The sequence below is a fragment of the Pongo pygmaeus genome, chromosome 8 (assembly GCF_028885625.2).
Source record: "Pongo pygmaeus isolate AG05252 chromosome 8, NHGRI_mPonPyg2-v2.0_pri, whole genome shotgun sequence".
In the NCBI taxonomy this organism is placed as follows: domain Eukaryota; kingdom Metazoa; phylum Chordata; class Mammalia; order Primates; family Hominidae; genus Pongo; species Pongo pygmaeus.
In genome coordinates this window covers 34,221,200-34,249,114 of record NC_072381.2, presented here as the reverse complement: position 1 = coordinate 34,249,114, position 27,915 = coordinate 34,221,200, and the positions used below count along the sequence as shown (strand labels likewise).

Below are 27,915 nucleotides of genomic sequence, written 5' to 3'. Positions count from 1 at the left end.
TGTGCCTGGCATGCATTACATTTGCAGTCACATGCCTCATCTTTCTTAGAATAAAATGACTCCATTTAAAACTAGAAGCAGAATCCCAGCACTTTGGGAGACGGAGGCAGGCAGATGACTTGAAGTAAGGAATTCAACACCAGCCTGACCAACCAAAATGGTGAAACCCCATCTCTACTAAAAATATAAAAATTAGCTGGGCGTGGCGGTGGGCACCTGTAATCCCAGCTACTCAGGAGGCTGAGGCAGGAGAATTGCTTGAACCCGGGAGGCGGAGGCCACAGTGAGCTGAGATCGCACCACTGCACTCCAGCCTGGCTGACAGAGCGAGACTCCATCTTAAATAAATAAATGAATAAATAAATAAATAAATAAATAAATAAATCTTGAAGCACAAGCCCTGGAAAAGCTGATTTTTAGTTAAAAATAATTTATAACTCAGTTTTGACTTTGACCACTAAAACATAATTTTACCAATAATCAAAAAAGAATTAAAGTCACACGTTAGTGTGAGGGACAAGATCTTCCATCAAGGAATGAAGTCAAAGGGGAGAACGCTATTTGACCTAGTACTGTAGCTGCAAACACAACCTAGAATTTCAAAAAGCCAGGCCCTATACTTTACTTAAAAAGCATCCCTTCTGGGGATTCTTGGGAAAGTCAAACAGTGAGAGTTCCCATGACACGTCTACAGTATTATTTTGGTCCTCTGGTAAAGTTAATAGTTTCACACTTTTTAGATAATAGCATGCATTATTTAATCAATATTATCCATATAATAGTGCTTTTAAAGACTCTAGCCTCTCAGAAAATTGAATCGATGATTAGGACAGTATTCTATATTAGACGTCATTCTGATTGCTAATTGAAAAAATTAACATGGCATGTTATTAACGCCATCTCATCCTTGATCGACAATGCTGAAATTGTAAATAATTTTTACAACCATTTTTGAGAACACATTTTTGGATTTAAATCCAAAACCTCTGCTAAAGAAAGGCACTTTTTTTCCCCATACAGCTCTTTCAGGGAAACACCAACCCCACAGATGTTGTGGTTGCAGTATTCCCCAAACCACTGATAACTCGATTTGTCCGACTCAAGCCTGCAACTTGGGAAACTGGCATATCTATGAGATTTGAAGTATATGGTTGCAAGATAACAGGTAAGCTGTGGAAGATTGAAGACTGAATCTTCTAAGTCGAAGATTGTCTTGTTTTGATTTATGCAAACCTTTAAATACAGGGTGAATAAGTTTGTAAATGCAATCATTTTTATTTGATAATTAAAAGCATCTACTTTGGATTTAGACAAATCCGAGCACAAATCCTGCCTTACTACTCACTAGCAGATTTTTTTGGTCAATATACTTACCTTTTAAAGCCTTAGTTATCTCACCTGGGAAATAGTCATAATAATTTATGCCATACAGCCTAGTTGTGATGATGCATTATTAATAGATAATGGATATAAAGCACGTAGCACAGCCTGGCATGTGGTAGGTGCTTGTTTACTGGTACCTTTTCCACTAGACTGTAAGCTCCACGAAGGCAAGCATCATGCCTTTCATCTCTGCTTCCTGGATACTGACTACTACTTAGTAGATTTACAATAAGTAACTGTTGCATGAAAGATTCTCCAGCAGTTTTATTTATTTCTTTGTTTCTTTACTTTGAGACAGGGTCTTGCTCTGTCACTCAGGCTGCAGTGCAGTGGCATGATCATAGCTCACTGCACCCTCAACCTTCCAGGTTCAAGTGATCCTCCTACTTCAGCCTCTTGAATACATGTGGGACAACATGAGGGCACCAGTGTAGACAACTAATTGTAACCCCTGTGTTGCTTGGGCTGGTCTCAAACTCCTGGGCTCAAGCTATCCTCCCACCTCGGTCTCCCAAAGTGCTGGTATTACAGGTGTGAGCTACTGCCCCTGGCCAGCTTTATCTTTTTATTTGTTTTTCTTTCTTTTTTTTTTTTTTTTGAGACCGAGTCTTGCTCTGTCACCCAGGTTGGAGTGAAGTGACATGGTCTTAGCTCATGGCAACCTCCACCTCCCAGGTTCCAGCAATTCTCCTGCTTCAGCCTCCTGAGTAGCTGGTACTACTACAGGAGCGCACCACCACACCTGGCTAATTTTTGTATTTTTAATAGAGATAGGTTTTCACCATGTTGGCCAGGCTGGTCTTGAACTCCTGACCTCAGGTGATACGTGCGCCTCAGCCTCCCCAAAGTGCTGGGATTACAGGCGTGAGCCACCTTGCCCAGCCTGTCCATTTATTTTCTTGCATGACTATGTTATATTCTGCAGTATATTCTGCAGTCATATTAGAATTCCTTTCCATCTTAGTAAATACATTGCCAAACTTTCATTGCAACAACCACCACCAACAAAAAACCAGTACAATGTGATCTTCATAGTAAGCTTGAAAGTTCAAAGACAGAATCAGTTGACCCGCTCACTAAAAAGTAATTAAAAGCAAGCAATATCTAAAAGTCTTTGAACTACCTTTTAATATTATGTTATATATGTATTTAGGGTATTTAATTTTTTATTCCATTTTTCTGTTTATCCTGTTTAGTTTAATTATTTTTAGAGGAGAATAATACTGACTTTGGAAGGAAAAAAATCACTTTGGCAACGTTCCATGAAATTACAAGCAATTTTGAGAAGAGCTAATGAACAGGAAAAACTACACTTGTTTATAGTAGAGTTCAGCTTGGAAAGTAAAAACCAACATCTGATTTTTTAATGAAAAATTTATTTATTTCCATCCCACAGACAGACCTGTTTATTATTTTAGGACCTAAGATTTAGAAAGTTCAAGGCCTTAGAGGCAGGAATTGGGTGGAGAGGGGTTTGAAAGAAGAAAGGACATTGAAAAGTTAGATATAAACTTGGCTTTATTTTTGATTAGCAGTTAGATGACAGAAAGTTCTAGGTCATTTTCAGAGCATTACAAATTTGTGCTGTTATTCATAAATTTGTAGAAACAAGGCCATTTGTGGTTTGGGTGGAAATTTCTGGCCCATTTCTTCAACCTTATCTCATGTCATTGTATTTAAAAAAAGGAGGTAAACTTCATAAAGACTCCAAACATGTTAGTAAAAATTCTGAATTTCCAGGCTGTTAGAGATTTATGTCACATCCTTTTAGTTGAATACAATTTTTTTAATACCTAAACTGTCCTTTTTAATTTTCACAAGGATTTCCCTGAGAGGTGATGCTAGGAATGTGAGCAAAGAAGGTAAATAATTTGTTCAATTTTTAAAAATAGTTAAATGATCTAGTTATGTAAACTTAGATGTCTAAAATAGCATATCCTAATATTTTCATACATAATTAAGTAGCTATTTTTCAAATAAGGTGCTTCCTTTCAGTTCCTAGTGCTAGTCTCTTAATCATGGTCTCCACTATACTTTTAAATATTTTCTCTCTAGTAAAATGGCTCTAGTCTCCAAATAATTGCCACAAGCAGATTTTTGGAGAGGCTAACACCTTACGATAGTCACATGGACAGAAGGTAGGCAGACATATCCAGGCTTGACTGTGGACTGTCCACTTAGTGTATGCATGACCGACCATGAGTAAGACATTGAGACTCACTCTGATCTCCGCTTTCTGGTCTGTGAGGTTCACCTTAATGCAACTATAATGGGGAGTAAATGAAAGAAAATTTGGAACACCCCTGGCTTAAAGTAAGTGCTCACTAAATGGTACCCATTAGACTAAAATAGTACATGGCACTCAATATATTGAACCTAGCATATGCCCCAGCAAGAAGAGCCTCTAATAAGACAGTAATTTCAAGTTTTTCTTCTTGATTACCAGAAGCAGATAATTTTCATTTTCTTGAGGCTACGGTCCCCTTGAGTGGAGATTAATGAAAGAAGGACTACAGTATCCCTGCTGGACTAGATGGTCCAGGAGAGCAGGGGACCTGTTTGCCTCATTTTCTGTTGTATCCTGTATGCCTGGAACATAACAAATGCTTGGTGGTTACTTTTGAATCAAAGAAGTGCAGTTCTATCCACACCTTCTGAGAAACAAGTGGCTGGACCTCAAATTTTCACCCTGTTGAGTACTCATAATTCAATCTGGATTTTGTTTAAGCCTACCTAACTAAAAGTTACTGCTTGAACACATTACTTGGCTTCCAAAGCCACTAGAGCCCCAAGTTTTACCCTAATTTTTTGATTCAGAAATTATTTTTTAGAAATATAGTAATCCTGGTCTGGGTGCGGTGGCTCACGCCTGTAATCCCAGCACTTTGGGAGGCCGAGGTGGGCGGATCACGAGGTCAGGAGATCGAGACCATCCTGGCTAATACAGTGAAACCCCATCTCTACTAAAAATACAAAAAATTAGCCAGGTGTGGTGGCATGCACTTATAGTCCCAGCTACTCGGGAGGCTGAGGTGGGAGAATGGCGTGAACCCAGGAGGCGGAGCTTGCAGTGAGCTGAGATTGTGCCACTGGCCACTGCACTCCAGCCTGGGCAACAGAGCAAGACTCCATCTCAAAAAAAAAAGAGAAAAGAAATATAGTAATCCTGGAAAATTCAGAGTTTGTCACCATATAGAGATATAAAGAAAATAAGATTGGAACAAACCATTCTGCTTTATAGGTTATTGATGAAGGGCATTTTCATTATTTTGACAAAGTAGGCTTCATCATTTTGGCAAAGTAGGCTTCATCATTTTGGCAGAGATGGAAATCACATTGGACGATGGCTGATTAACACACTCTGAACTCTGCTATCTTCTGTTATTAACCAGAGTCTGTTACCCAGTGCTTCAACACATATTCATGTGCTCCTAAGTCAATCAGAATTCACAATGATGATCTCAGACACCATAATATCCAGAGGTACTTTCTGAGTCATTAAGGAAAGATTAAATTATGCTCATTCAGGGTCTCCCATCGAATGCAGTTATTACTTTCTCATTCTTTGGAAACTGGTTAACTGGATATTTGATTTACTGGTATACCTCAGTTTTTCCATTAAAGCTGAGTACAGAGATGTACTGTAAAATAATATCACTGAAAATAACCACCTCAATCCTCCATTACAAAACTCATTTCTCCCTTCCATCCTGAAGTGGTCTTAAGCTTTCCAAACAAGGTTGCCAAGTGAAATACAAAATGTCCAGTTAAATTTGATGCAGACAAACAAGACATAATTTTTCAGAATAAGTATGTCCCATGCAATATTTGAGACATACGTATACCAAAAAATTATTCATTATTTCTCTGAACTCTAATTTCACTGGGCATCTTGTTTCTTGTTTTGTTGTTTGTTTGCTAAATCTGGCAACACTATTTCCGAAGGGTTTGACCTGTACCAGGCTGACCTGTACCAGCCTGCTATGAAGGGACAGAGTTAAACACTAGCATCTCATTCAAACCTTGAATTAATTGTTAATGTAATTTTTCTGCAAATTATTGTTAAAAGTGAGTCACATAGTTTTCAGTCAAAGGTAAATGAAGTTGCCTCTTCATTTTTTTTTTTTGTAATGAGGCAGCTATATGGAAGGAATAAGTCTCACTTTGCACCATGGATATGTTGGCTAAATGGGGACAGGGCATCACTAAGTCTGTGAATACAGAAACTATGCCCCAGCTGAGTCTGCATTAGAAAAAGGGCATTAATCTGGTGACGGATCTGCTTCCCTTACAGTATTCAAGTTAATTATGTTTTCCTCCAAATGGTAACATCTGGTCCCCATTACCAGCTAAACATTGCCTTTCTAAAAGCTTGTTTGGAAGCAGGCAGGTATGAACACCGTGGCCAAAAAATGGCACTCTATTTTTAACACTATAGTTTCATAGTCCCTTAGTAAAATTGTTTTTGTAAATCTTTTTTTAATCCCGACTGAGTATATTCTTGGTTTCCAGATCCCAGCCTGGAGCAAATACTGTGGTTAAGTTACAGGAAAGCGCACTTGAGAAAATGACAGCTGCCTTTTATTGTATTAAGTTGATTCATTCAACAAATATTTGTTGAGCAAATACTATGTATAAAACAGGACATAAAGAGTCATAGAAAACAGAAAAATATGACTTAGTTCATGTCCTCAAAGAAGTTAAAATCTGGGGAGGCAGAAAGCAGCATTCCAAACAACTAAATGTGCTCATCAGCATTTGAGGGCTGGGTATGGTGGCTCAAGCCTGTGACCCCAGCACTTTGGGAGGCCAAAGTGGTAAGATCTCTTGAGCCCAGTAGTTTGAGAACAGCCTGGGAAACATAGCGAGACCAAAAAAAAAAAAAAAAAAAAATTAGCCAATCATGGTAGCATCCGCATGTAGTCCTAGCTACTCAGGAGACTGAGGTGGGAGGATTGCTTGAGGCCAAGAGTTCAAGGCTGCAGTGAGCCATGATCATACCAATCCACTCCAGCCTGTGTGACAGAGTGAGACCCTGTCTCTAAAAAAAAAAAAAAAAAAAAAGGCCTGGGGGAGTAGGGGCCGGGGCCGGGCGCAGTTGCTCACACCTGTAATCCCAGCACTTTGGGAGGTGGAGGCAGGCATCACGAGGTCAGGAGGTCGAGACCATCCTGGCTAACACTGTGAAACTCCTTCTCTACTAAAAATACAAAAAATAAGCCGGGTGTGGTGGCAGGCACCTGTAGTTCCAGCTACTCGGGAGGCTGAGGCAGGAGAATGGTGTGAACCCTGGAGGTGGAGCTTGCAGTGAGCCAAGATCGCCCCACTGCACTCCAGCCTGGGAGACAGAGGGAGACTCCTTCTCAAAAAAAAAAAAAAAAAAAGAAAGAAAGAAAGAAAGAAAGAAGGGAAATGCAGATAAAGTGGTGTGAAGAGGCCCAGAAATGGAAAGCTGTGTCCAGTTGCAGAGAATAGAAAAACTGAGTAAGTGATGTGGCATTTGAAAACAGGTCAGGATTTTAAGCAGTTCAGATAATGGAAAAGGGTAAGATGACAGGGAATTCCTTGTGGAGGGAATAGAAAGAAAGCTCCCAAACTCCCAGAAGTAAGGAAGTTCTTCATGTCAATTGGCACTGGTTAAAGGAGTGAATGGGGAGAGGCCTTGCAAGGACATGATATGGAAGGCCTGCATGCCTGATTGAAAATGACATGCATAATTTCTAGACAAGAAGGCACTGAATGAGTAAAGAAAACGACATGATCTGGACCATAGAACTCATGTGGAAAGTATCTGAGTAATTAATTCTTAAGGTTCAGCTGATAATGTGGACTTAGTTTAATTGCATTAGATGTTTGCCTCTCACTTAGGGGTAGTTATATTTTTAGGCTAAATTTTTATTTTATTACACAGAATTGAGTTGCTTCAAAGAAAAATAGGTTATCGTTCTTGCGCATGTTCTTGATTGGGATGTACAGTTTCTAAAGGAAAATAATTGAAGTGTTGGACATTTTGTCATTAAGCCACCATTGAATTCATCAATGACTGATACTGTCCTTGTGCTCAGAAGCTCCTTGGGCTGCTTTAGAAGACAAAAAAAGGTCTATGATGCTGTTTATTGCCTTTGAAGATCTCATAATCTAGCTGTGGGTACATGACTAACAATCTTAAAGCCTTAGAGAGCAGTGGAATGCTGAGCTCTGTGCTACTTACATCATATTTCTGAGAAGGGAGAGCTCAGAATAAAAGCTGGAGTAGCTTGAAAAGTTCTCTTCATGAGTCTTAAGCTGGGTTTTGAGCAAAGGCAATGCTGAGGATGACGTCTATACTGTATGAGAAGAGAATTGCTTAACTGAAACGTATTGTCCGTAATAGAAAATCAAATTAGGCAAATAGGATGAAGTCAAAATGAGGGTCTTGAATGCCAGATCGAGTTTTGATATCTTCCTATCAATAATGGAAAACAATGGTACATTTTCAAAAGATATCTCTTTTCTATTGTTGGGGTAAAATATACATAACATAAAATTTACTGCTTTAACAATTTTCAACCACTTTCAACCATTTTAATTTTATCATTGTACATTTTTAAGTGTACAATTCTGTCGCATGAAGTACAGTCACATTGCTGTGCAAGCATCACCACTATTTCCAGAATTTTATAATTGTCTCAGACTGAAACTCTGCACCCATGAAACACTGACTCTCCCAATCTCCATTTCCCCCAAGCCCTGGCAACCACCATTTTGCTTTCTGTCTCTACGAATCTGACTGATCTAGTGATAGGCTACTCATATCCATGGAATCAGATCATATTTGTCCTTTTTTTGTTGGGCTTCTTTCACTTAGCAGTGGAGATTTTTGAGGATGAGAATGACATGCTTAAAACAACATTTTCTGAAAAGTTAAATAGTAGTTGGTGTAGTGGAGATTCAAAGTGGGGTCTGGGAGGCCAACCAAGAGTTCATGTAGCACCCTGGCCGGAGCCCTCAGATCAGGATAAATCCAGAAGAAAGGAAGGTAGCAACGAGAGTTTTGTTGCTTTCTTGTACTTAATAAAAACATAGCAGGATTTGGCAGCAAAACGGAAATGACAAGATGACTAGGCAGGAAGTGGATGATTGGTGATGCCACCAATTAAAAGACAGGGTTCAGTGAAAGGATGCAGTATCCAGGGGAAAGAACTGTCTTAGTCTGCTTGTGGTACATTTGAGATGACAATGAGACATTCATGTGGAAAGTCCCCAATGCAATTAGAAATAGGGGTGGGGAGAACAATCGTGGTTGATCATGGTCACTATTCTTCCACACTCAATTCAAATGCCACCTCCCCTGGGAGGTCCTCTATTACCTCTGCAGGCTGAGTCATGCATTCGTTCTCTTTACCTCTCCATCACTGTCTCTTTACCTTTGTTTTAGCAACTTTCCTGCTATTGGATTGATGTCTATGCATATCTCCAATCCATCATAAGCTATGAACTTCTCTTAGGCAGGGTCAGTACTTGATCCAGGGATGAATTCTAGATACCAAAGAGACTGAAATATGAATGCTAAACTTAGAAGATGTCAAAGCGGAGGAAATGTATGTTCTTATTGAAGATTTGCCTTACTGGGATGTGAGTTTAGAGACGGAAATTCTGACAGAGCAGGAGGAAGGTTTGAGGGAGGAAAGATTTACTGTAAACTAATCCAGAGACTGAAAATTGTATATGATTGGGTACAAAATCATGTCTTTATTCTATATGTTGTATTTTATTTCTCAGCGTGGAGTCACCCAGAAAATCATTTTACATTATCTGTTTCATTTCACCTCCCAGATTATCCTTGCTCTGGAATGTTGGGTATGGTGTCTGGACTTATTTCTGACTCCCAGATCACATCATCCAACCAAGGGGACAGAAACTGGATGCCTGAAAACATCCGCCTGGTAACCAGTCGCTCTGGCTGGGCACTGCCACCCGCACCTCATTCCTATGTCAATGAGTGGCTCCAAATAGACCTGGCGGAGGAGAAGATCGTGAGGGGCATCATCATTCAGGGTGGGAAGCACCGAGAGAACAAGGTGTTCATGAGGAAGTTCAAGATCGGGTACAGCAACAACGGCTCAGACTGGAAGATGATCATGGACGACAGCAAACGCAAGGCGAAGGTGAGGGCTGGGGACTGGGAGGAAGTCATCCCTCACGTCCTTGACTTCAATCAAGGGCCTCTGGCATTCTCCCGAGGAAGGGCTTCTTATTTCCTTCCAGCCATGACATTAGAGGAGGTGTGTGATGGGGTCAGTAAGACCCTTGATTCTTGGAAGACAGGAATATGGCATGAAAAGTGATGTCTGAGATAACATGCAAAATAATTGCATTGCTGGTCCCGTTCCCTGGCTGTAGGGATGGACAGACAGCTCAACATGCAGACAGGAGACGGGGAAGCCTGAGGCTGACAGCAGCCATCCAGCCAGCGCTCAGAACCCCTTGCAGATACCACTCAGTCATTTGGGTCTGCCCTTCCCCCATCTCAAACCTACCCCTAGTTTAAGTGCTTTGTTTCTTTTATAAATTTTTATTGTGGGCCAGGCTCAGTGGCTCACGCCTGTAATCCCAGCACTTTGGGAGGCCGAGTCGGGTGGATTGTCTGAGCTCATGAGTTCAAGACCAGCCTGGACAGCACGGTGAAACCCCATCTCTACTAAAACACAGAAAATTAGCAGGGTGTGGCAGCGTGTGCCTGTAGTCCTAGCTATTCTGGAGGCTGAAGCAGGAGAATTGCTTAAACCTGGGAGGCAGAGATTGCAGTGAGCCGAGATTGCACCGCCTCTTTCTAGCCTGGGCGACAGAGTGAGATTCCTTCTCAAAAAAAAATAAAAATAAAAAAAATAAAAAAAAATAATTGTGATAAAATACACATAATATACAATTTCCCATCTTAACCTTTTTAGTGTGCAGTTCAACAGTGTTAAGTATGTGCATATTGTGCAACCAATCTCTAGAACTTTCTCATGTTGCAAAACTGAAACTCTACACCCATTAAGCAACAACTCCCAGTCCCCCTGCCTTCAGCCTCTGGTGACCACCTCCACTTTCTGTCTGTGTGAATTCAACCATTTTAGGGACCTCATACTGTATTTGTCTTTTTGTGATTGGCTTATGTCACTTAGGATAATGTTTTCAAGGGCCATCGGTGTTGTAGCATTGTGTCAGAATTTCCATCCTCTGTAAGGCTGGATAATATTCATTGTGTGTTTATACCACACTTTGTTTATCCATTCAGCCACTGATGGACACTCGAATTGCTGCCACCTTTAGCTATTGTGAATAATGCTTAAGTATATTTCTTTATGCATTGAAACCTTTTAAGATGCAGTAGGCTCTTGATAATCCAGTGAAAAGAAAAGGAAATCTCAACACAAAAATATTCCATTCCAACATCCACCAAAACGCATGGTATAATTTTTTTCAACCAACAGATCTACCTCAGTCATTATGTTTTACTTAAAGTGATGGCTAAATTTGTTTGTGAGCACGCAACAGCAACTTGGAAAGGATACCCTGGAGTAGGCTGGGTGGCCCGGAAACTGGTTTAGGATTCAAATATGGACCAACCTACAGACAACTAGCAGTTTAAGTTCTGTGTGCAGTGTGGGAATTATATTCAGCAATGATATTTCTCACACCAATACAATTGGCCTTTTGGTCTTAGCGTTGCCATCCCTGCTTTGGCCAGGACCTACTCCTCTCGTGAAAAACAGATTTTAGCTTATTGAAGGAAATATTACCCTCACTCCCACTCTAAGCAAGTGTGGGAATATGGCTTAATATAGTGACTCAAGCCAGAGGCATTGCAGGCAGCAAAGAAGCCAGGCTGTGTCGCCAGCTAGCTCCCACTCCCTCCAGATGTGAAGGCTCCAAGGAAACTTCCCTGTCCCTGACAGGCCACCAGCTACCACTAGCGCAGCAGGCCACTGACAGGGCTGGGTGCCATCAGAAATATCTGAATCTCTCTCGCATCTCTCCCTTCCTTAACTTGTGGTTTCTAAAATATTTTCAGTGTTATATTTATCTCTCTGTGTAGCTACTTTTTTCTTGGGTCCAGTTCATTTTCCCCTTTTGTGCCTTGTTCGGGGGGAAGAAAAAGTAAAATAAACATCAGAAACTGGAGTTCCTTCTGAGTGGATCTTTTCTGAGAAGCAGTGAGCTCTGACTGCATCAGAAAGTGTGAATGTGCTGCAAATCAACAACTTCCTGCTGCTGGCGACGGCGGCGTGTGCTGGTGTGACATGTTCTTCAACACTAGGGCTCTGAGAGAGAAAGAAAACAAGTCACCATATGCTTTTGATAGGATGCTTCCCCATCTCTATATAATTCATGCATCTGCAACCAGGTCTAAAGCTATCACTCTTCTGTAGTAAATCCAGCACTGAATTCCACAAGAAGCCAACATATATCTTTCAACTTTCACAAAACACTCAATTCAAGATTGGATGAACGTGTTAGGGTTTATTTCTAAAATATGATTCTATCCATCATTATCATCTTCCTATGATATTGAAAACCATAAAATCTTCTTCGTTGTTTATATACAGCCTAATCTATGATTCTTTAACACACTCTTCCAGTGAAATAAAATCTCTAAGACGAAAAAAGAAATGGGTAAAAATCTTCCATTTTAGAGCGGCACATGGTTTTTAATTATATCAAGATTTTAAAAACATGTTATATTTAATTTTACAAGTGAAGGCTACCTCTTAAGATGCCAAGTACCTTTTATGTAAAAGGAAAATGAGCACTCTGTTTTGTGAAATCCACAGCACTTGGATGGATTTAAATTTTCAATGCCCTTTCCTCACTCTCTACCCCAAAAATAGTGGGTAATGGGCAAGCTATATCAGAATCTTTGAATTAACTAGACTTTTTAGCAACAGAGAGAAGGTCCAAACACTCAAAGTCCTCATCTTCTAAAACATAATTAGCAACAGAACACAAAGAATTCATAAGTAAGTTTATTATATCAGTTAGCCTAGTTCCATACGGGTTTTCATTGCTAATATTCTTCCCAGCTCAGCACTGACAGCTTTTGTAATGTATTTACATTGTGTTAATTCTTTGCTCAAGTTAAAATGAAGAGATGAGCCTGGGATTCCATAGATATAAACGCTTTTCTCCTGTGATCTTTGGAGGTATGTTAACGTAGACAGAACTTGCATATGTAGTAATGGTATTTTCATTATAATTAGTATCTTACTGACAATAACTTAATTGGGCCTAACAATAATATGTGTCAGAGTCTCAATTACTGGCAGCAATTGCAGTTCTATAAAAGTGCAGAACCCCAATAGTGAATTTATTCTTGATAAAAAGAAAAAAAGAAATTTTAATTGGAAGAGGCAGGCCTATATTAGCAATGCATTTTTAAACTCCTAGAGGCTTTTCTGAGTTGGAAAAGGCCAATTAATTTACTTCTAGAACTCAGAAACCTGCTGATTCTTTTGCAACCTACCCAATCTGTCTTCACTGACATGCTTCCACTGTTTTGTTATGACATTTCCACCACTGAACAAGCACATATTCGGCTGGTTTATGATGTCTTGACACAGCTACTGGGCATGGCTCCCACTCCTGACTGGCATGGCCTGGGGCCGGCCAGCCACTCCATCTGATCTACCAGGTCTACTAGCCCAATTTGCATCTATTAAAGACAAATTAATGAAACTAAATGTGTGGCCTTGGGCATAGATGTTTCTTGGACCATGGTGTTTTCACCTATTAAAATCAGGAGACTGGGCTGGCTTGAAGGCTCACGCCTATAATCCCAGCACTTTGGGAGGCCGAGGCGGGCATATCACCTGAGGTCAGGAGTTCGAGACCAGCCTGGCCAACATGGTGAAACCCCATCTCTACTGAAAATACAAAAATCAGCCAGGCGTGTTGGTGGGCACCTGCAGTCCCAGCTAGTCTGGAGGCTGAGGCAAGAGAATTGCTTGAACCTAGGAGGCGGAGGTCGCAGTGAGCCGAGATCGCACCACTGCACTCCAGCCTTGGTGACAGAGCAAGACTCCATCTCTAAAAAAATAAATAAATAAATGAAGAGACTGGACTAGATGGTTTGTAAGGGCAGAGGCGGCATCGTGGTGTGGTTAAGGGCGCCAGTTAAGGCCGGCTAGGTTTGAGTCCTGGCCCTGCCACTTGCTGTGTGTATGGCCATGGGCAAGTGACTTGACCACTCTGTGCCTCAGTTTCCTTGTCTGTGAAAGGACCATAATGTAGAATTTACCTCATGGAGAATTTACCTTCATTTGTAAAATTAAATGTAACATGTTTTAAAAATCTCTGAATAGTTAAAAAATACATGGCCAGGCATGGGGGTTCACGCCTGTAATCCCAGCACTTCGGGAGGCCAAGGCAGGCAGATCACTTGAGGTCAGGAGTTCAAGATCAGCCTGGCCAACATGGTGAAACTCCATCTCTACTAAAAATACAAAAATTAGCCGGACATATTGGTGTGCACCTGCAATCCCAGCTACTCAGGAGGCTGAGACAGGAGAATCACTTGAGCCCGAGAGGCACAGGTTGCAGTGAGTCAAGATCATGCCACTGCACTCCAGCCTGGGTGACACAGCAAGACTCTGTCTCAAAAAAAAAAAAAAAAAAAAAAAAAAAGGGCTGCTCTAAAATGGACCATTTTATCAGTTTTCTTTTTCACCTTAGAGATTTTTTTCAGTGGAAAGCTGTGTTAGGAATCATAGATTAGGTTCTATATAAACAATTGAGGAACTTTTATGGTTTTTCAATATTATAGGAAGATGACAAAATGAGTTGTTCTGAGGATTAAACGAGTTAATAGATTTTAAGCAGTTAGAACAATGTCTTACTCTATCAAACATCATGCAATGTTTGATATCTAAAAGGACATTCCTTATGATGAGACAATTTTCTTTTCCTCCTCCCCCTCCACCTTCTCCCATTTGGAATGGGATTAAGAATGATGCTGGAAACCTACAAAATGGGAGAAAATTTTCGCAACCTACTCATCTGACAGTTGAGTAGGGCTAATATCCAGAATCTACAATGAACTCCAACAAATTTACAAGAAAAAAACAAACAACCCCATCAAAAAGTGGGCAAAGGACATGAACAGACACTTCTCAAAAGAAGACATTTATGCAGCCAAAAAACACATGAAAAAATGCTCACCATCACTGGCCATCAGAGAAATGCAAATCAAAATCACAATGAGATACCATCTCACACCAGTTAGAATGGCAATCATTAAAAAGTCAGGAAACAACAGGTGCTGGAGAGGATGTGGAGAAATAGGAACACTTTTACACTGTTGGTGGGACTGTAAACTAGTTCAACCCTTGTGGAAGTCAGTGTGGCAATTCCTCAGGGATCTAGAGCTAGAAATTCTGTTTGACCCAGCCATCCCATTACTGGGTATATACCCAAAGGACTATAAATCATGCTGCTATAAAGACACATGCACACGTATGTTTATTGCGGCATTATTCACAATAGCAAAGACTTGGAACCAACCCAAATGTCCAACAATGATAGACTGGATTAAGAAAATATGGCACATATACACCATGGAATACTATGCAGCCATAAAAAATGATGAGTTCGTGTCCTTTGTAGGGACATGGATGAAATTGGAAATCATCATTCTCAGTAAACTATCGCAAGAACAAAAAACCAAACACCGCATATTCTCACTCATAGGTGGGAATTGAACAATGAGAACACATGGACACAGGAAGGGGAACATCACACTTCGGGGACTGTTGTGGGGTGGGGGGAGGGGGGAGGGATAGCATTGGGAGATATACCTAATGCTAGATGACGAGTTAGTGGGTGCAGCGCACCAGCATGGCACATGTATACATATGTAACTAACCTGCACATTGCGCACATGTACCATAAAACCTAAAGTATAATAATAATAATAATAATAAAAAGAGAAAAGCATTAAAAAAAGAAAATTAAAATTAAAAAAAAAAGAAAAAAAAAGAATGATGCTGGAGAAGAGGATATAAGGAGGCTCATCCATTTCTTGAAAAGGAAAACTGGCCTAGTCATTGCTCCATCTTCTCAGAATTCCAGCAAGGATTTTGATCTTCCCGTGCATATGAAAAGGAAACTAAGCCAGCAGCAGCACTGGCAGTGGTGGCCAAGCTCCTGAAAACTGTCACAGGGACTTCAAGCTAGGAACACAATTCAAAAGAGGTGCCAACTCATGCCAGGTGCAGTGGCTCACACCTGTAATCCCAGCACTTGGAGAGACCAAGGCAGGAGAATCACTTGCAGCCAGGTGCTTGAGACCAGCCTGGGCAACATCATGAGACCCTGCCCCCACAAAAAATTAGCTGGGCGTGGTGGTGCATGCCTGTAATCCCAGCAGTTTGAGAGGCCGAGGCAAGCAGATCACTTGAGCCACTAAGTTCGAGACCAGCCTGGGCAACATGGTGAAACCCCATCTCTGCAAAAAATACAAAAGTTAGCTAGGCATGGTGGCGGGTGCCTGTAGTCCCAGCTACTCAGGAGGCTGAGGTGGGAGGATCACTGAGCCCAGGGAGGGTAAGACTGAAGTGAGGTGCAATCGCATCATTGCACGCCACCGTGGGTGACAGAGTGAGACCCCATCTCAAAAAATAATAATAATGAATAAATAAATAAATGCCATCTGTCACTTCTTAGAGAAGCTTTAATTGTTTTTTCCTTTCTTGTTTATGAAAGAGATGTACCACAAAGTGGTGGAATGAAGCCTATTTCTCTGCCCTATTCAGAGTCCTGAAGGAGGGAAGAAACAGTTGGTAAAAGGGAGCTTTTTTTTTTTTTTTCTTAATGCCCTGTGTTTTTCATGCTTCACAGTCTTTTGAGGGCAACAACAACTATGATACACCTGAGCTGCGGACTTTTCCAGCTCTCTCCACGCGATTCATCAGGATCTACCCCGAGAGAGCCACTCATGGCGGACTGGGGCTCAGAATGGAGCTGCTGGGCTGTGAAGTGGAAGGTAATTATGATCTCCAGAGTTACTTCTCATCCCTTTTTAAATTTCCTATTCCATGCATTTATGCCCCTGATGGTGCCTTTGCAAATTGCCTACCCTTTTCCCTTGGGAGGCCCCTTATCTCGGTGCCTGCCCATCAGGGAGACTCAAAGCTCTGACACAGGTCACAAGGCAGCACCTTCACAGTCCTACTTTTGTCTTGGGTTGTTTGCAAGACTCTCCTCGGATTATATGAGATTGTCTCTCTTTACTTAAAAAAAAGATAATTTATAGAGTTGAAATTCATAGAACATAAATTTCGCCTCTTGAAGGGGAACAACTCAGTGGCATTTAGCACATTTACAATTCAGTTGTACCAACTACCCTCTTTCTAGTTCCAGAATATTTCCATCACTCCAAAGTAAAACCCCTTACCCAGTAAGCAGGCAACTTCCCTCAACCCCTGGCAACCACTTTTGCCCTTTAAATATTATTTAGAGGTCTATGTCTGATCCAGTTTCTGTCCGCAGTGTCGATTACCAGCACATAGAAACAGAAAGCAGCGTTTGACAGACTAAGACATCAAGACACTATTCTGGATGAATATCTTAGGCTGCTGCAGAGAAACAGAACTTTACATGAGACAACGTGTCTAAAAGTAGAGTGACATTAGTGCCTACACTTAGATTATTATATGAAGGTCATATCAAGTACAAATTCAGTCCATGCACTGACCCCATGGCTGCACTCTCTTTGAACATATAATGAATGAAATGAATGTTTTGAGTTGGTTATTGTACCATTTAATATATTTATACACTAGAATCCCCATCTGCCTTAGATTTGGGCATAAATGAGTAACCTACACCAGTTTTTCTATCCCCATAGAGGTCTTGCTCCAGTCCAGCTTCAAGAATGACTATTGTTGGCATCCAGATGTTAATCAACCGAGCATATATGCTCACAGTTGTTTCAAAGAACACTTTTTAATGTCACCTTCCTGCAATTTTAAAATTATGTGTGTCTTGAGCTACCAAATATAATTACATTCCTGAGCACATTAAATACCATAAAACTTTTCTTATGAATGACAGAATCTTGAGCTATCAATCACCATACCCCTGAATAATTCATAGCTACTTTTCAATGTGTTTATTTAAAAGCAGGCCATTTTCTCCTATTCTTTACTGTGTGGTTGTTTCCATATCTGTAGTCAGGCCCCAGACCCCTAAATTATCCAGGCACTATCAACACAGACCAAGAATGTCCATGTGCCAGGGCTTTGGCAAAGGATGCCAAGAAAAAAAAGGAATGGGCAGACTCCACTCACTGCAGACGCGTTTGTTCAATTCATGGAGAAATGAGGTCATCTGGAAAGGGAGTCTGCTCCCTGGATGCGAATCTGTAGCCTGGATTCTGGAAGGCGATGCTGATTTAGGAGGTGGAGTGAATGGAGAGTTGAAAAGACAGCCTGGTGGCAGTTTTGAAAGCACCCTTGCAAAAATTGTAATGAAAACATGATGACAGTGAAAGAGATCTGACCTAACTGACTCCATCCTGCTTCTAACCTCCAAGCTGTCCTTGTTCATTCCTGGGCGTAGGCCAAACTAACTTTAGGAGGAACTTATAGTTTAACTTTGAAACAGACAATAACAGCTCTTTCCCAAAACAAACCCCCTTCCTGCCTGGACACTAGATTGCCTTTGCAAGACTAACAAATTAGCCACAAAATTAGAAATTATGGTTTAGGGGGAAAAAAATGAAATTATGGTTTAGGGGTCATGCAGCTGGAGGCTGCAAGATTCTGAACCTCCCCAAATTGCTTCTGGGAATAATGTCACTGTTGTAAAACCTAAGATCAGTGCTTCAGATATTTTGCAGACCCTGTGCTTGATGGATCAGCTGGCACTACCCAGATCGATAAACTGGCTCATCCTGTCTTGTGTCCCCCACGAGAAATTGACTCAGCACAAGAGGACACCTTCGACTCCCTGTGATTTCACCTCAGACCTGACCAATGAGCACCTGCCACTTTTCAACCTCTGCTCACCAAATTATCCTTCAAAACCTCAACCCCCAAGTAATAATAGAACCCCCATCTCCCATACAGTTGTCTCTGCATGAATTAAACTCTTTCTCTATTGCAATTCCCCTGTCTTGATAAATCGGCCTTGTCTAGGCAGCAGGCAATGAGGACTCGTTGGGAAGTTAGAGTTTCCACTCTCTAGTGTCATCTCTGTAGTGAGGTAGAAATGATGGGTGAAGGGATTTGCCTACAGATGTTTCCAAGCACTCACAAAAGTGAGGACATTGCCCTGGGCCGTATGTGAAACAAACATCTGGGGAAAGTAATGTCAAAGCTTTTTGATATGATTGGTGAAAAGGAATGCTTTTCTTCTCCCTTCAATCAGTTAACAGGCCCTTATTAAGTATCTACTGTGTGCCTTGTTCTAGGGGAGACACTTAAGGGAATGCAGGAGAAAGATGCAGTCCACTCCAGCCTCCCAGGACTGTCTGTCCTATTTTGTGCTAGCACTTACATTTAAGAAATAAAGAACCACAGGCTGGGTGCGGTGGCTCACGCCTGTAATCCCAGAACTTTGGGAGGCCAAGGCGGGCAGATCACTTGAGCTTAGGAGTTTGAGACCAACCTGGCCAACATGGTGAAACCCTGTCTCTACTAAAAATACAAAAATTAGCTGAGCGTGGTGGTGGGCACCAGTAATCCCAGCTACTCGTGAGGCTGAGGCAGGAGAATCTCTTGAATCAGGGAGGCGGAGGTTGCAGTGAGCTGAGATCACGCCATTGTACTCCATCCTGGGTGACAAGAGTGAAACTCCATCTCAAAAAAAGAAAAAAGAAATAAAGAACCATAGAAGACAATATATTTTCAAATAGTAAAACTGGAACGTACATATCATTTGCTTCCTCCTTTTATTTTCCGTTGAATCTAGTGAAACTAGCGACTACCTCGGGCCATTTACAATGCGGAACTCCCCTTTAGAAACAGCTTGATGAATGCAGAAAAATCAGCAAAATGAATAGAGTTTTAAATACTTAAAAGTAGCACATTATCCAGAGCAAGGAGAGCTTAGGGAAGAAAGACAACTATCTGGCTTGCCAGAGGAGATACTACTGACTCAGCAAGAGCAATAAATAGAGGCCAGAATTCGGGTGTATATGTTTTACAAAAAAGTCTGGATTGCAGGCCTGAATGGCATGTATGTTATTTGCACTTGGTGACTTCTTAGTTATTACTGGTGTGTATCTTTGGGCCGTTGATAAAGTTGAAACTTGGCTCTGTTTCTCCATGTGCCGTAACTCTGCTTGGTGTTTCAGCACCATTCAGTGTCAAATTTTTACTAAGAAAGCAGCAGTTACTGACACATTCCTACTGGCGAGAAGAGAACAGCCCCCAGCCACCAACATCTTGTATGGTTCTCAGCCATCACGAGAACTATCCATTATCTCAAGTCTTGTAAAGTGAAACATAATGCCAAAAACTGTAAAATATTAAACAGATTGCAAAAATGAGTAACAGGCTGAAAAAAAATAGCTGAACGAAATTTAAAGGACTTCAAAAGCAGTCTTTGATTAATGTTGGATACCTTTCAACTGCAAATTCAAAGATACAGGAATACCTGTGAACAGTGGAATGCAGTCCTATGAGGGTTCATGTAAAATGACCCCGGGATATCTCAGACAACTTCTCTCACACACCTGCCCTGGAGAGAGGGCTCACAGTTTGAAAAGCTACTTAAAGAGAAATGGAATCACTTTTTTTTGTGGGGTTTTTTTTGTTGTTTTTTTTAAAAAAAAAAACAACAACAATACTATTGCACTAAATGTGAATGTTGACTCCCTTTGGGGAAGAATTATAATATAAGCTTAGCAAACGTAGTCAATACTAAGAATATAAAAGAATTTATGACAAGTGAGTGCTCTAACACCTTGAAAATGAAAGGGAAAATATTCCAAGCAAAATCTCTATCTTCAAAGTTCTCAACTCTAGGGTCCTGAATAAATAACCAGTGAGAATTCAAGAGCTTTTCAGAAGAAGGATGTTTATGTAGATAACAATGTATAAAATGCTAAGGCAGCCAACTCTACTCAGCAGATATGAATAAAATACCAAAACAAAGCAGCCTCTGCTATTGTACATTCTGCAGAATCCACGTATATCTAGCTCCTGAAAGAGAGGCAAACCATGCCTCTGGCCTTCTTACCGCGGATTAAAGTTTTCTGCATAAGCGTTAGCAGATCCAACAGCCAGAGGCTTGAGAATAAGGTGTGAGATAATAATCCTTGGATCTCGTTTCAGCCCCTACAGCTGGACCAACCACTCCCAATGGGAACTTGGTGGATGAATGTGATGACGACCAGGCCAACTGCCACAGTGGAACAGGTGATGACTTCCAGCTCACAGGTGCAGAAACCATCTTCATCCCATTGCTGTACCATTTCAGTTCATGTCATAGTTGGGACCAGCTAACACCTGTGTGTGTGCTTGTAACTCTGCATGGCAGAGAGCTGCCCAGGAATAGAAGCTGCCTTGCCAGAACACGTGCATCTTCATTTCCTCATGTCATCTGGATAGACGAGTTGTTCTTAATAGCCACAACCATTTGAAACAATAATTTGAGCCATTTTCAGAGCCGAAGGCTAGGATTATCTTAATTGAGTAAGAATTTCTCCATGGCTAAATGTGCTAAACTGATCCTTATTTTCAGACCCCCTCCCCCATAACACGTGCACCGCCCCTACATAACCACACACTTCAGAATGTTTATTTTCATTTTCTAATGAGGACAAGTTTTTTTGAGTGGATCCTTTATCGAACAAATGGATAAAATTAGGCTTACATTTGAAGTGCGGCTTTTAAGTTGGGATTTTGTAAATCATTGCACATTAACATTTACAAAGGCAGAATTAGCTGCTATTTCACATCACCACCAACCAGCAAATACATCAGAGATGTTGTGTGCCAAATGCCTCACTAATTAATCTAGAGTATTACTCTCTAATCTCCTAAAACCCTAAAAGCTAGGAAGTGACCTTCTCTTCCACTTGGAATGACAGAGGAAATATTAGGCAAGTGGAGAAATGGGATTATACCATTTGGAAATTGGCCAAGGCACTAGGGTTTTCACCTGTGGTTGCAAAAGGTATCGTGGGACTTTTACTGCTCCCTGGGTCAAAATGCAGTTTCAGTAGCATCTGACTCTCATTTTAGATTAAAAGTGAGCTTTTGAATGCAGGTCTGCGTTTTTACCCAGAGGGGACTTGGAGAGCCCACATAATTAATTTCCATGGGCAAAACTGAAGGCGTTACCATGTAACTTCATAATAAGGCCATGTTATTGGCTAATGCATTCATACAAAATCTGGAAGGAAATGTCCTAGAGTACATTTTCAATTATTTCAAAAGCTCTCCTCTGAAGGAGCGAGAGAGCTCCGCACTCTGAGATGGAATAAAGAGTAAAAGAAAGAAAAAAAATCGAAAATCTATCCCAGAAATTTAGTACTGTGAACAGGGTTTACATTTAAATCCTACCTCCTAAAGCTGTCTCTCTCCAAATTTCCAGGATAATCATTTACTTCATATGGCCAATAAATGTCACATTGCTATGAGCTTTTGAACGCAAATCTTGTATAGAAGCAGCCACAAGCCACAAAACTTAGATTAATTAATGCAGAGACATTTTCTGTGTAAGATGTCAAGTTCAAGTTGAAAACTCAACCGCTGATATAAAAAACAGAGTACTATGAACCAAGTCAACATGGAACAGAGTTCCATGAACCAAGTCCTCTGGAAGCTTCCCGGGGTTGCCTGTAAACACTCTGCCACAAACCTCAGGCTTTTTACAGACCCCATCACACATCCATAGTGAAATTTCTCATAAAAAAGGAATGATTGCAGGATCCCAGTGTGCCCTTTCAATTGCCCTCTTGTGGAAGGGGTTCTTTTCTTCATAAACCCTAAAGTGGTCAGTTAATATTGATTAGAAACAAAGCCTCAGATTTACTCTTCATATCAGAACAACCAGCCTTCTCATTTTTGCATTAGTTCATGACTGAATCAATTGAAACTGAAGCCTTTGAACGAAATAGGGCGAGTATGTTAGCCTGGAGCAAATTGTGTATGGCAGCGAGTTACAAACCACAGAAAATGGGTCATTTATAGTGGAAACACTGACAACCTTTCAAAACTATAAGGTTTTGCTTTACCTACAGTGTTTAAATTATTTCTTTGGTAGATAGAAGAAAGTTCATTCTGATTTTTTCTTTTTACATATTACCATGGCGAAAAAAAGAGTTATTCCCAGATCAGCATGTGTGTCTCAATAATTCTATAAATACTCTCATATATTAAGAACCGCTGAGGATGTTGATAAGGCCTGCCCCACACCTCCATCAAGAAGAAGCCATTTTGGAAGACATTCTCATGCTTCATATCCATTATTGCAAGAAGGCAATCTTTTTCTTTTTAAAACATATTTTACTTTACAAAACCATTTGCTATTCTTTTCTGAAAATGGATGTGCTCACATGCCATTGTTTGCAAGGGGTAAAAACCTCACCTAACCCAGACACCTTTTTACATGGAAACTACACATCTCCTATGCTCATGAGCAATTTTGTATCCTTTTTGCTAATTCTGGCACAGGCTTTGCTGTGAGGACTACAAACGTGGATGTTTTAGTGTGATGAAACCAAACCAAGAGCGTTATTGCTTTAACCCTGATAGGTAGAACATGGAAATCGGGATCAATGCTGTCTTTAGGGGTTGTCTGTTCCTTAGCACAGGTGGTGTGGATTTAATTTCTTCTCCTGGGGTGACCTACTTGTATCTAGAGGGGAGAAATAGTGTAATGAAATGCTCGTTACTTACAAACCACACCAAATTCCAGGTGTACTGTACCAAATGCATGGAAGTGAGTAGAATGTGCTCTCCCAGACCTGCTAGCCAAGGTGAAAATTCTTCCCTGAAGTTACTCATTTGCAAATACCTTTGAAGTCATTAGATAATACACTTGGCCTCAAAGGCACCAGGCAGCCAAATTTTACGTTGGAGCTGTGTGTACCCAACAGTGGAATTTGCCTCCCAACCTATAGCAAAACCGATGATGCATATCAGTTTTAAAAAGCGAATTTTCACCTTGAATCTTTCTCCTATAAGACCACTGGGAACAGAATGCTAATGTATTCTGGCCTCCCTCCAATTCTGCCATTATAGATTCACCTTCTTAACCCATAATACATATAATTCCTTCTTCCTAGTGCCTGCCTTATTGAGGCCATGCACACATGTGACCACTCATCCAGCATATTTGCTGGGAGAACTGAGGTACCATGACTTGGTGCTGCAGTTGATTAGCCTAGAGATCTTAAGACCATTCCAAGAGCACGATTTTATGGCCCTCTGATTCATGCTATGGATATGTAACATGATTTCTGATCTGTGGGAGCTGCCAGATAGGCCTGGCACAAATAAAGATCATCACAAATCTTTATTGAATGATATTATTGGGAAGTGCACAATTATGGCACCCTGTAACCACCTCCAGAACTTTCCATGGTAGTCATGGGCCCACCCCATTCCCTTACCCTGAATTGGTTCAATACTGTATCTGGAGATAACAGGTTACTTCCAACCATAATCTGCATCATGGATAGACATAAGGAGAAACAGTTTTCTGAAGCACCTACATAATAACAGCAAACCACTGTTTCCCAAACTCAGTGAGTTATAAGACTCATCTGAGAAGCTTTCAAAAATACAGATTTTGGCTGGGCATGGTGGCTCACACCTGTAACACTGGCACTTTGGGAGGCCAAAGCCAGAAGATCACTTGAGGTCAGAAGTTTGAGACCAGCCTGGGCCAGATAGCAAGATCCCTGTCTCCACAAAAAAAAAAAAAAAAAATATATATATATATATAGCAGCCAGGCACGGTGGCACACATCTGTAGTCCTGGCTACTCAGGAGGCTGAGGTGGAAGGATCCCTTGAGCCCAGAAGTTTGAGGCTACAGTGAGCCATGATGGCGCCACTGCACTCCAGCCTGGGTGACAGCAAGACTCTGTCTCAAAAAAATATAGATTTCAAAGCCTTACACCTAGAGATTCCAATTCTCATTTAGGTCTGGAGAGGACAGGTGGATGGGAGACTGCAATTTCAACAAGTGTTCTGGGGATTCTTATGGTTGGGCAAGTTTAAGAATACTACTTTAAAACAGAAGTATAATGATGAACAGTGGGAAATGGGTGAATAAAGAGGTGGAAGACAGGGTAAAGCTAAGTCTTAATAGATAAGGTTACAGCCTGTCCCCTGACCAGTGAGATGCAGTAGGCCTGCACTAATTGGAAGCTCACAGCGCTCAGGGTGTTATTTGTTCAGTCTTCCAATTCCTTGGAACTATGAAATGTTTCTCCTGTTCCCCTTTGCCTGCTGCTTCCTGCAGCTTCTCCAAACCACATACAGGGCAGGGTATTTGTCCTTGAGAAAAGTAAACAGCTCCAGTAGCCAAACAGAGGAGGAACCCATAGCATCTTACTTTAAACCCTCAGTTTTCTAGTTTTTAAAATAGATTGTGGAGACTAGCCTTGCAACTTCCCTAAAGGCACACACCTGAAACCTTGGAAAACAATTTGAAGCTTAGAGGTTGAGGTCAAGTTTAATACCCAAGTCATCAAGGAGGTGACTTTGCTTTTTCAGAGGCCTTTGCTTTTCACTGTTGCAATTGTGTGCCATCCTTCATCTGGGAATCAGTGAGTGCCTGAGGAGTGAAGTCCCAATTTCTGGATGCCTTCTAGATGCTTTGTAAAGAAAGGTGTTAGGATACATTGTCTACTTGAAAATTGCAGGCTGGACACGGTGGCTCACACCTGTAATCCTAGCACTTTGGGAGGCTGAGGTGGACGGATCACTTGGGGTCAGGAGTTCGAGACCAGCCTGGACAATATGGTGAAACCCTGTCTCTACTAAAAATACAAAAATTACCTGGGCATGGTGGTGCACGCCTGTAATCCCAGCTACTCGGGAGGCTGAGGCAGGAGAATCGCTTGAACCTGGGAGGCGGATGTTGTAGTGAGCCGAGATTGTGCCACTGCATTCCAGCCTGGGCAACAGTGAGACTCCATCTCAAAAAAAAAAAAAAAAAAAATTAAAGAAAAAAAGAAAGAAAATTGCTAAGAGATTAGATTTTAAGTGTTCTCACCAAAGAAAAAAAAGCCCAAAATAGTTTTATGTAGTAATGCATATGTGAATTAGCTTGATTTAGCCATTCCACTAAGTGTACCAAAACATCACATTGTATGCCATAAATATATACAACTTCCATTTGTTAATTTAGACAATTATTTTATTTATAAATTTTTAAAAGAAATGCATTAGGTTAAAAAAATAATGGTTTATTTGAATTTGGTATTGTGGTGAGCAAAATTGAAGGGAAACAACTGCTATCACTGAAATTAAAAGGGTTTTTCTATGGAAAATATTTGCGTCTAATAGACATTTGTAAGCGTACATTTTGCTCCTGCATATTCGCTACCGTTTTCTTATTTTTGCATGTTCCTGTTTTTGTTTTTCAGGTGGCACCACTGTGCTGGCCACAGAAAAGCCCACGGTCATAGACAGCACCATACAATCAGGTATCAAATAAAATATGAAATGTGGCAGATTCCATGTACCTCTCTTCTCTCCGCGGCTGCTTTCCTCGCTTTCAGTTTCTCTGAAAGTCCTAGAAGGAGAGATGCCACACAGCATCTGGTCTCCAAGCATGAGCCATAAATATTGCTTTCCTTTCATCCACATGTATATGCAGCAGGGAGAGAGATTTCCTTCTCCATCAGTAATTGCCAAATGGTGACAATCCCAGCTCTCCACTGAAGGAACGGAGTAACATACTTTGTTTAAACACAGCACATCTAGGACATGGATTGTGTTTGCAAACTACAGGAGAAGGAAATCTCACAGGCAGCACAGCCCGACTATTTATTTTCATCGCAATCCTGCAAAACCCAGACAGGCAAAGTTTGTCAGTTTTGCCTGCCATGGAGTTGGCAGTTTTACAACAGCGTTTCCAGTGGGCGTGCCATGAAACAGGGTTCAGGAAACCACAGTTTATAATTGTGCACGGAGAGAAGCACACCCTTGGGAACAGCACCTCCTCATCCTTTTATTAATAGAAAAGCGTAACGACTTTTAAAGCCCTCGGTTTGCTGTCGATCGCGGGCCAGTCACGGTTAAACGGTGGCCTTCCTCTCGCTGGCCTTTGTGTTTTGTTAGTATCCTGTGAAATTCTTCCCGGCAGACATACACGAAGGGAAACAGTCAGTATAAGCAATCAGAGGTTTTAAATACTTTAAAGTTAATCATTAGAGTAAGGTGAGCAGGTCAGTTTTCCAGCTTTCTCCCATTTCCTCTATTGAAGCTCACTCAGCCTTGGCTTCTGCAGTCATTTATTAATGGGGTGTGTGGTGTATATCAATGTTTCCTCTATGGTATGACACTACCCAGCTAGGCAGAAAGTAGAAAGGGCCGCCCTAATTAGTATGCTTCCTTAAAGGACGCTGTCACTGTTGACCTGATTAAACTGCAAAACAAACTTCTCTTTGGTCAAACTTAACCCCCAGCTGCCCTGTAGCATGTTCAGGTTGACAAAATTCCTGCTACCACAGAGCCCAGACGCCCTCTACAAAACCAAGAGATGAAACAGAAGAGTCACTGCCTAAATTCAGAAAATGGTGTAGTCCTACACACATCTTAAGTTGTAAAATGTGGCTTTCAAAGACTGCGCAGGCACCTCGCATAGTTGAAGGTATCTCATGAAAAAAAGCCGTGCTTTTCCTTTTCTTTGTACCTTTCCTGAAAGTTCTCAGCCCTCGGGAAGATTTTCTGTGGATAAAGGATAGTGACCACCAGTTGGTTCTCTATGTCCTTTCTGGGATAGGGAAGAGGGGTGAGGTGAATAAATGAAGTTCTGATCATATAACAAACATTTTAGCTGTTGTTGCAGTTTCTTCTCTTGCCAGAGAGGTAATTAAAGCCACTATGAAGTCAACAGCTAATTTGTTTCATCTCATCTCTCTTCTCCTTGACTATGAAAAGGGGTAGGGATCGTTAAAAAAAAATAAAAGTGAACAACAGCTGTGTAGAAAATGGAAAGTTCTATCAGATTCTAAATCTAGGTAATCTTCCCTGAATGTTGAAGGTCAATATTGTCAGAGCAGGAGTGGTTTTGTTAACACATTTGATTTGTGCACAATCTCAAGGTCACTCCAGGGATGGCTTCTCAGAGGGGCCGATCGGTCCTGTCACAGAGTCTACTGTGGTCGGAGGGCAGGTGTGCAAATTACAAACAGTGGGACCCATTGCTATCACCATCTGAACAAGTTCAGTTCAAACCACACGGGTCTACTGATCAGGGGTGGTCTGGTCCGGTTTGAATTTCACAGTCAGTACAGAGTCCTTTGCAAATTGACTTGCTTTCCTGTTTCTCCATTGTCTGAGTCATGGATCTGGACTCCAAGTGCTCTGTTTGTGGGTAA

The 27,915-nt window shown here is 41.1% G+C and overlaps 1 protein-coding gene across 5 annotated transcripts in view; it reads left to right on the top strand.

Moving 5' to 3' along the window:
* Nucleotides 1-27,915, top strand: part of NRP1 (neuropilin 1) — a 158,887-nt gene that overhangs the window by 112,657 nt on the left and 18,315 nt on the right. For 3 of the 5 annotated variants that reach the window (XM_054435470.2, XM_063669760.1, XM_063669759.1), the window contains 5 exons: nt 1,021-1,165; nt 9,199-9,530; nt 16,243-16,387; nt 20,685-20,789; nt 25,957-26,016. In XM_054435470.2, coding sequence (XP_054291445.1) covers nt 1,021-1,165; nt 9,199-9,530; nt 16,243-16,387; nt 20,685-20,789; nt 25,957-26,016 — 787 coding nt within the window. Of the gene's footprint in view, nt 1-1,020; nt 1,166-9,198; nt 9,531-16,242; nt 16,388-17,604; nt 17,872-20,684; nt 20,790-25,956; nt 26,017-27,915 lie in introns of those variants that run through there. The other 2 variants (XM_054435471.2, XM_054435472.2) reach the window with 2 other exon arrangements.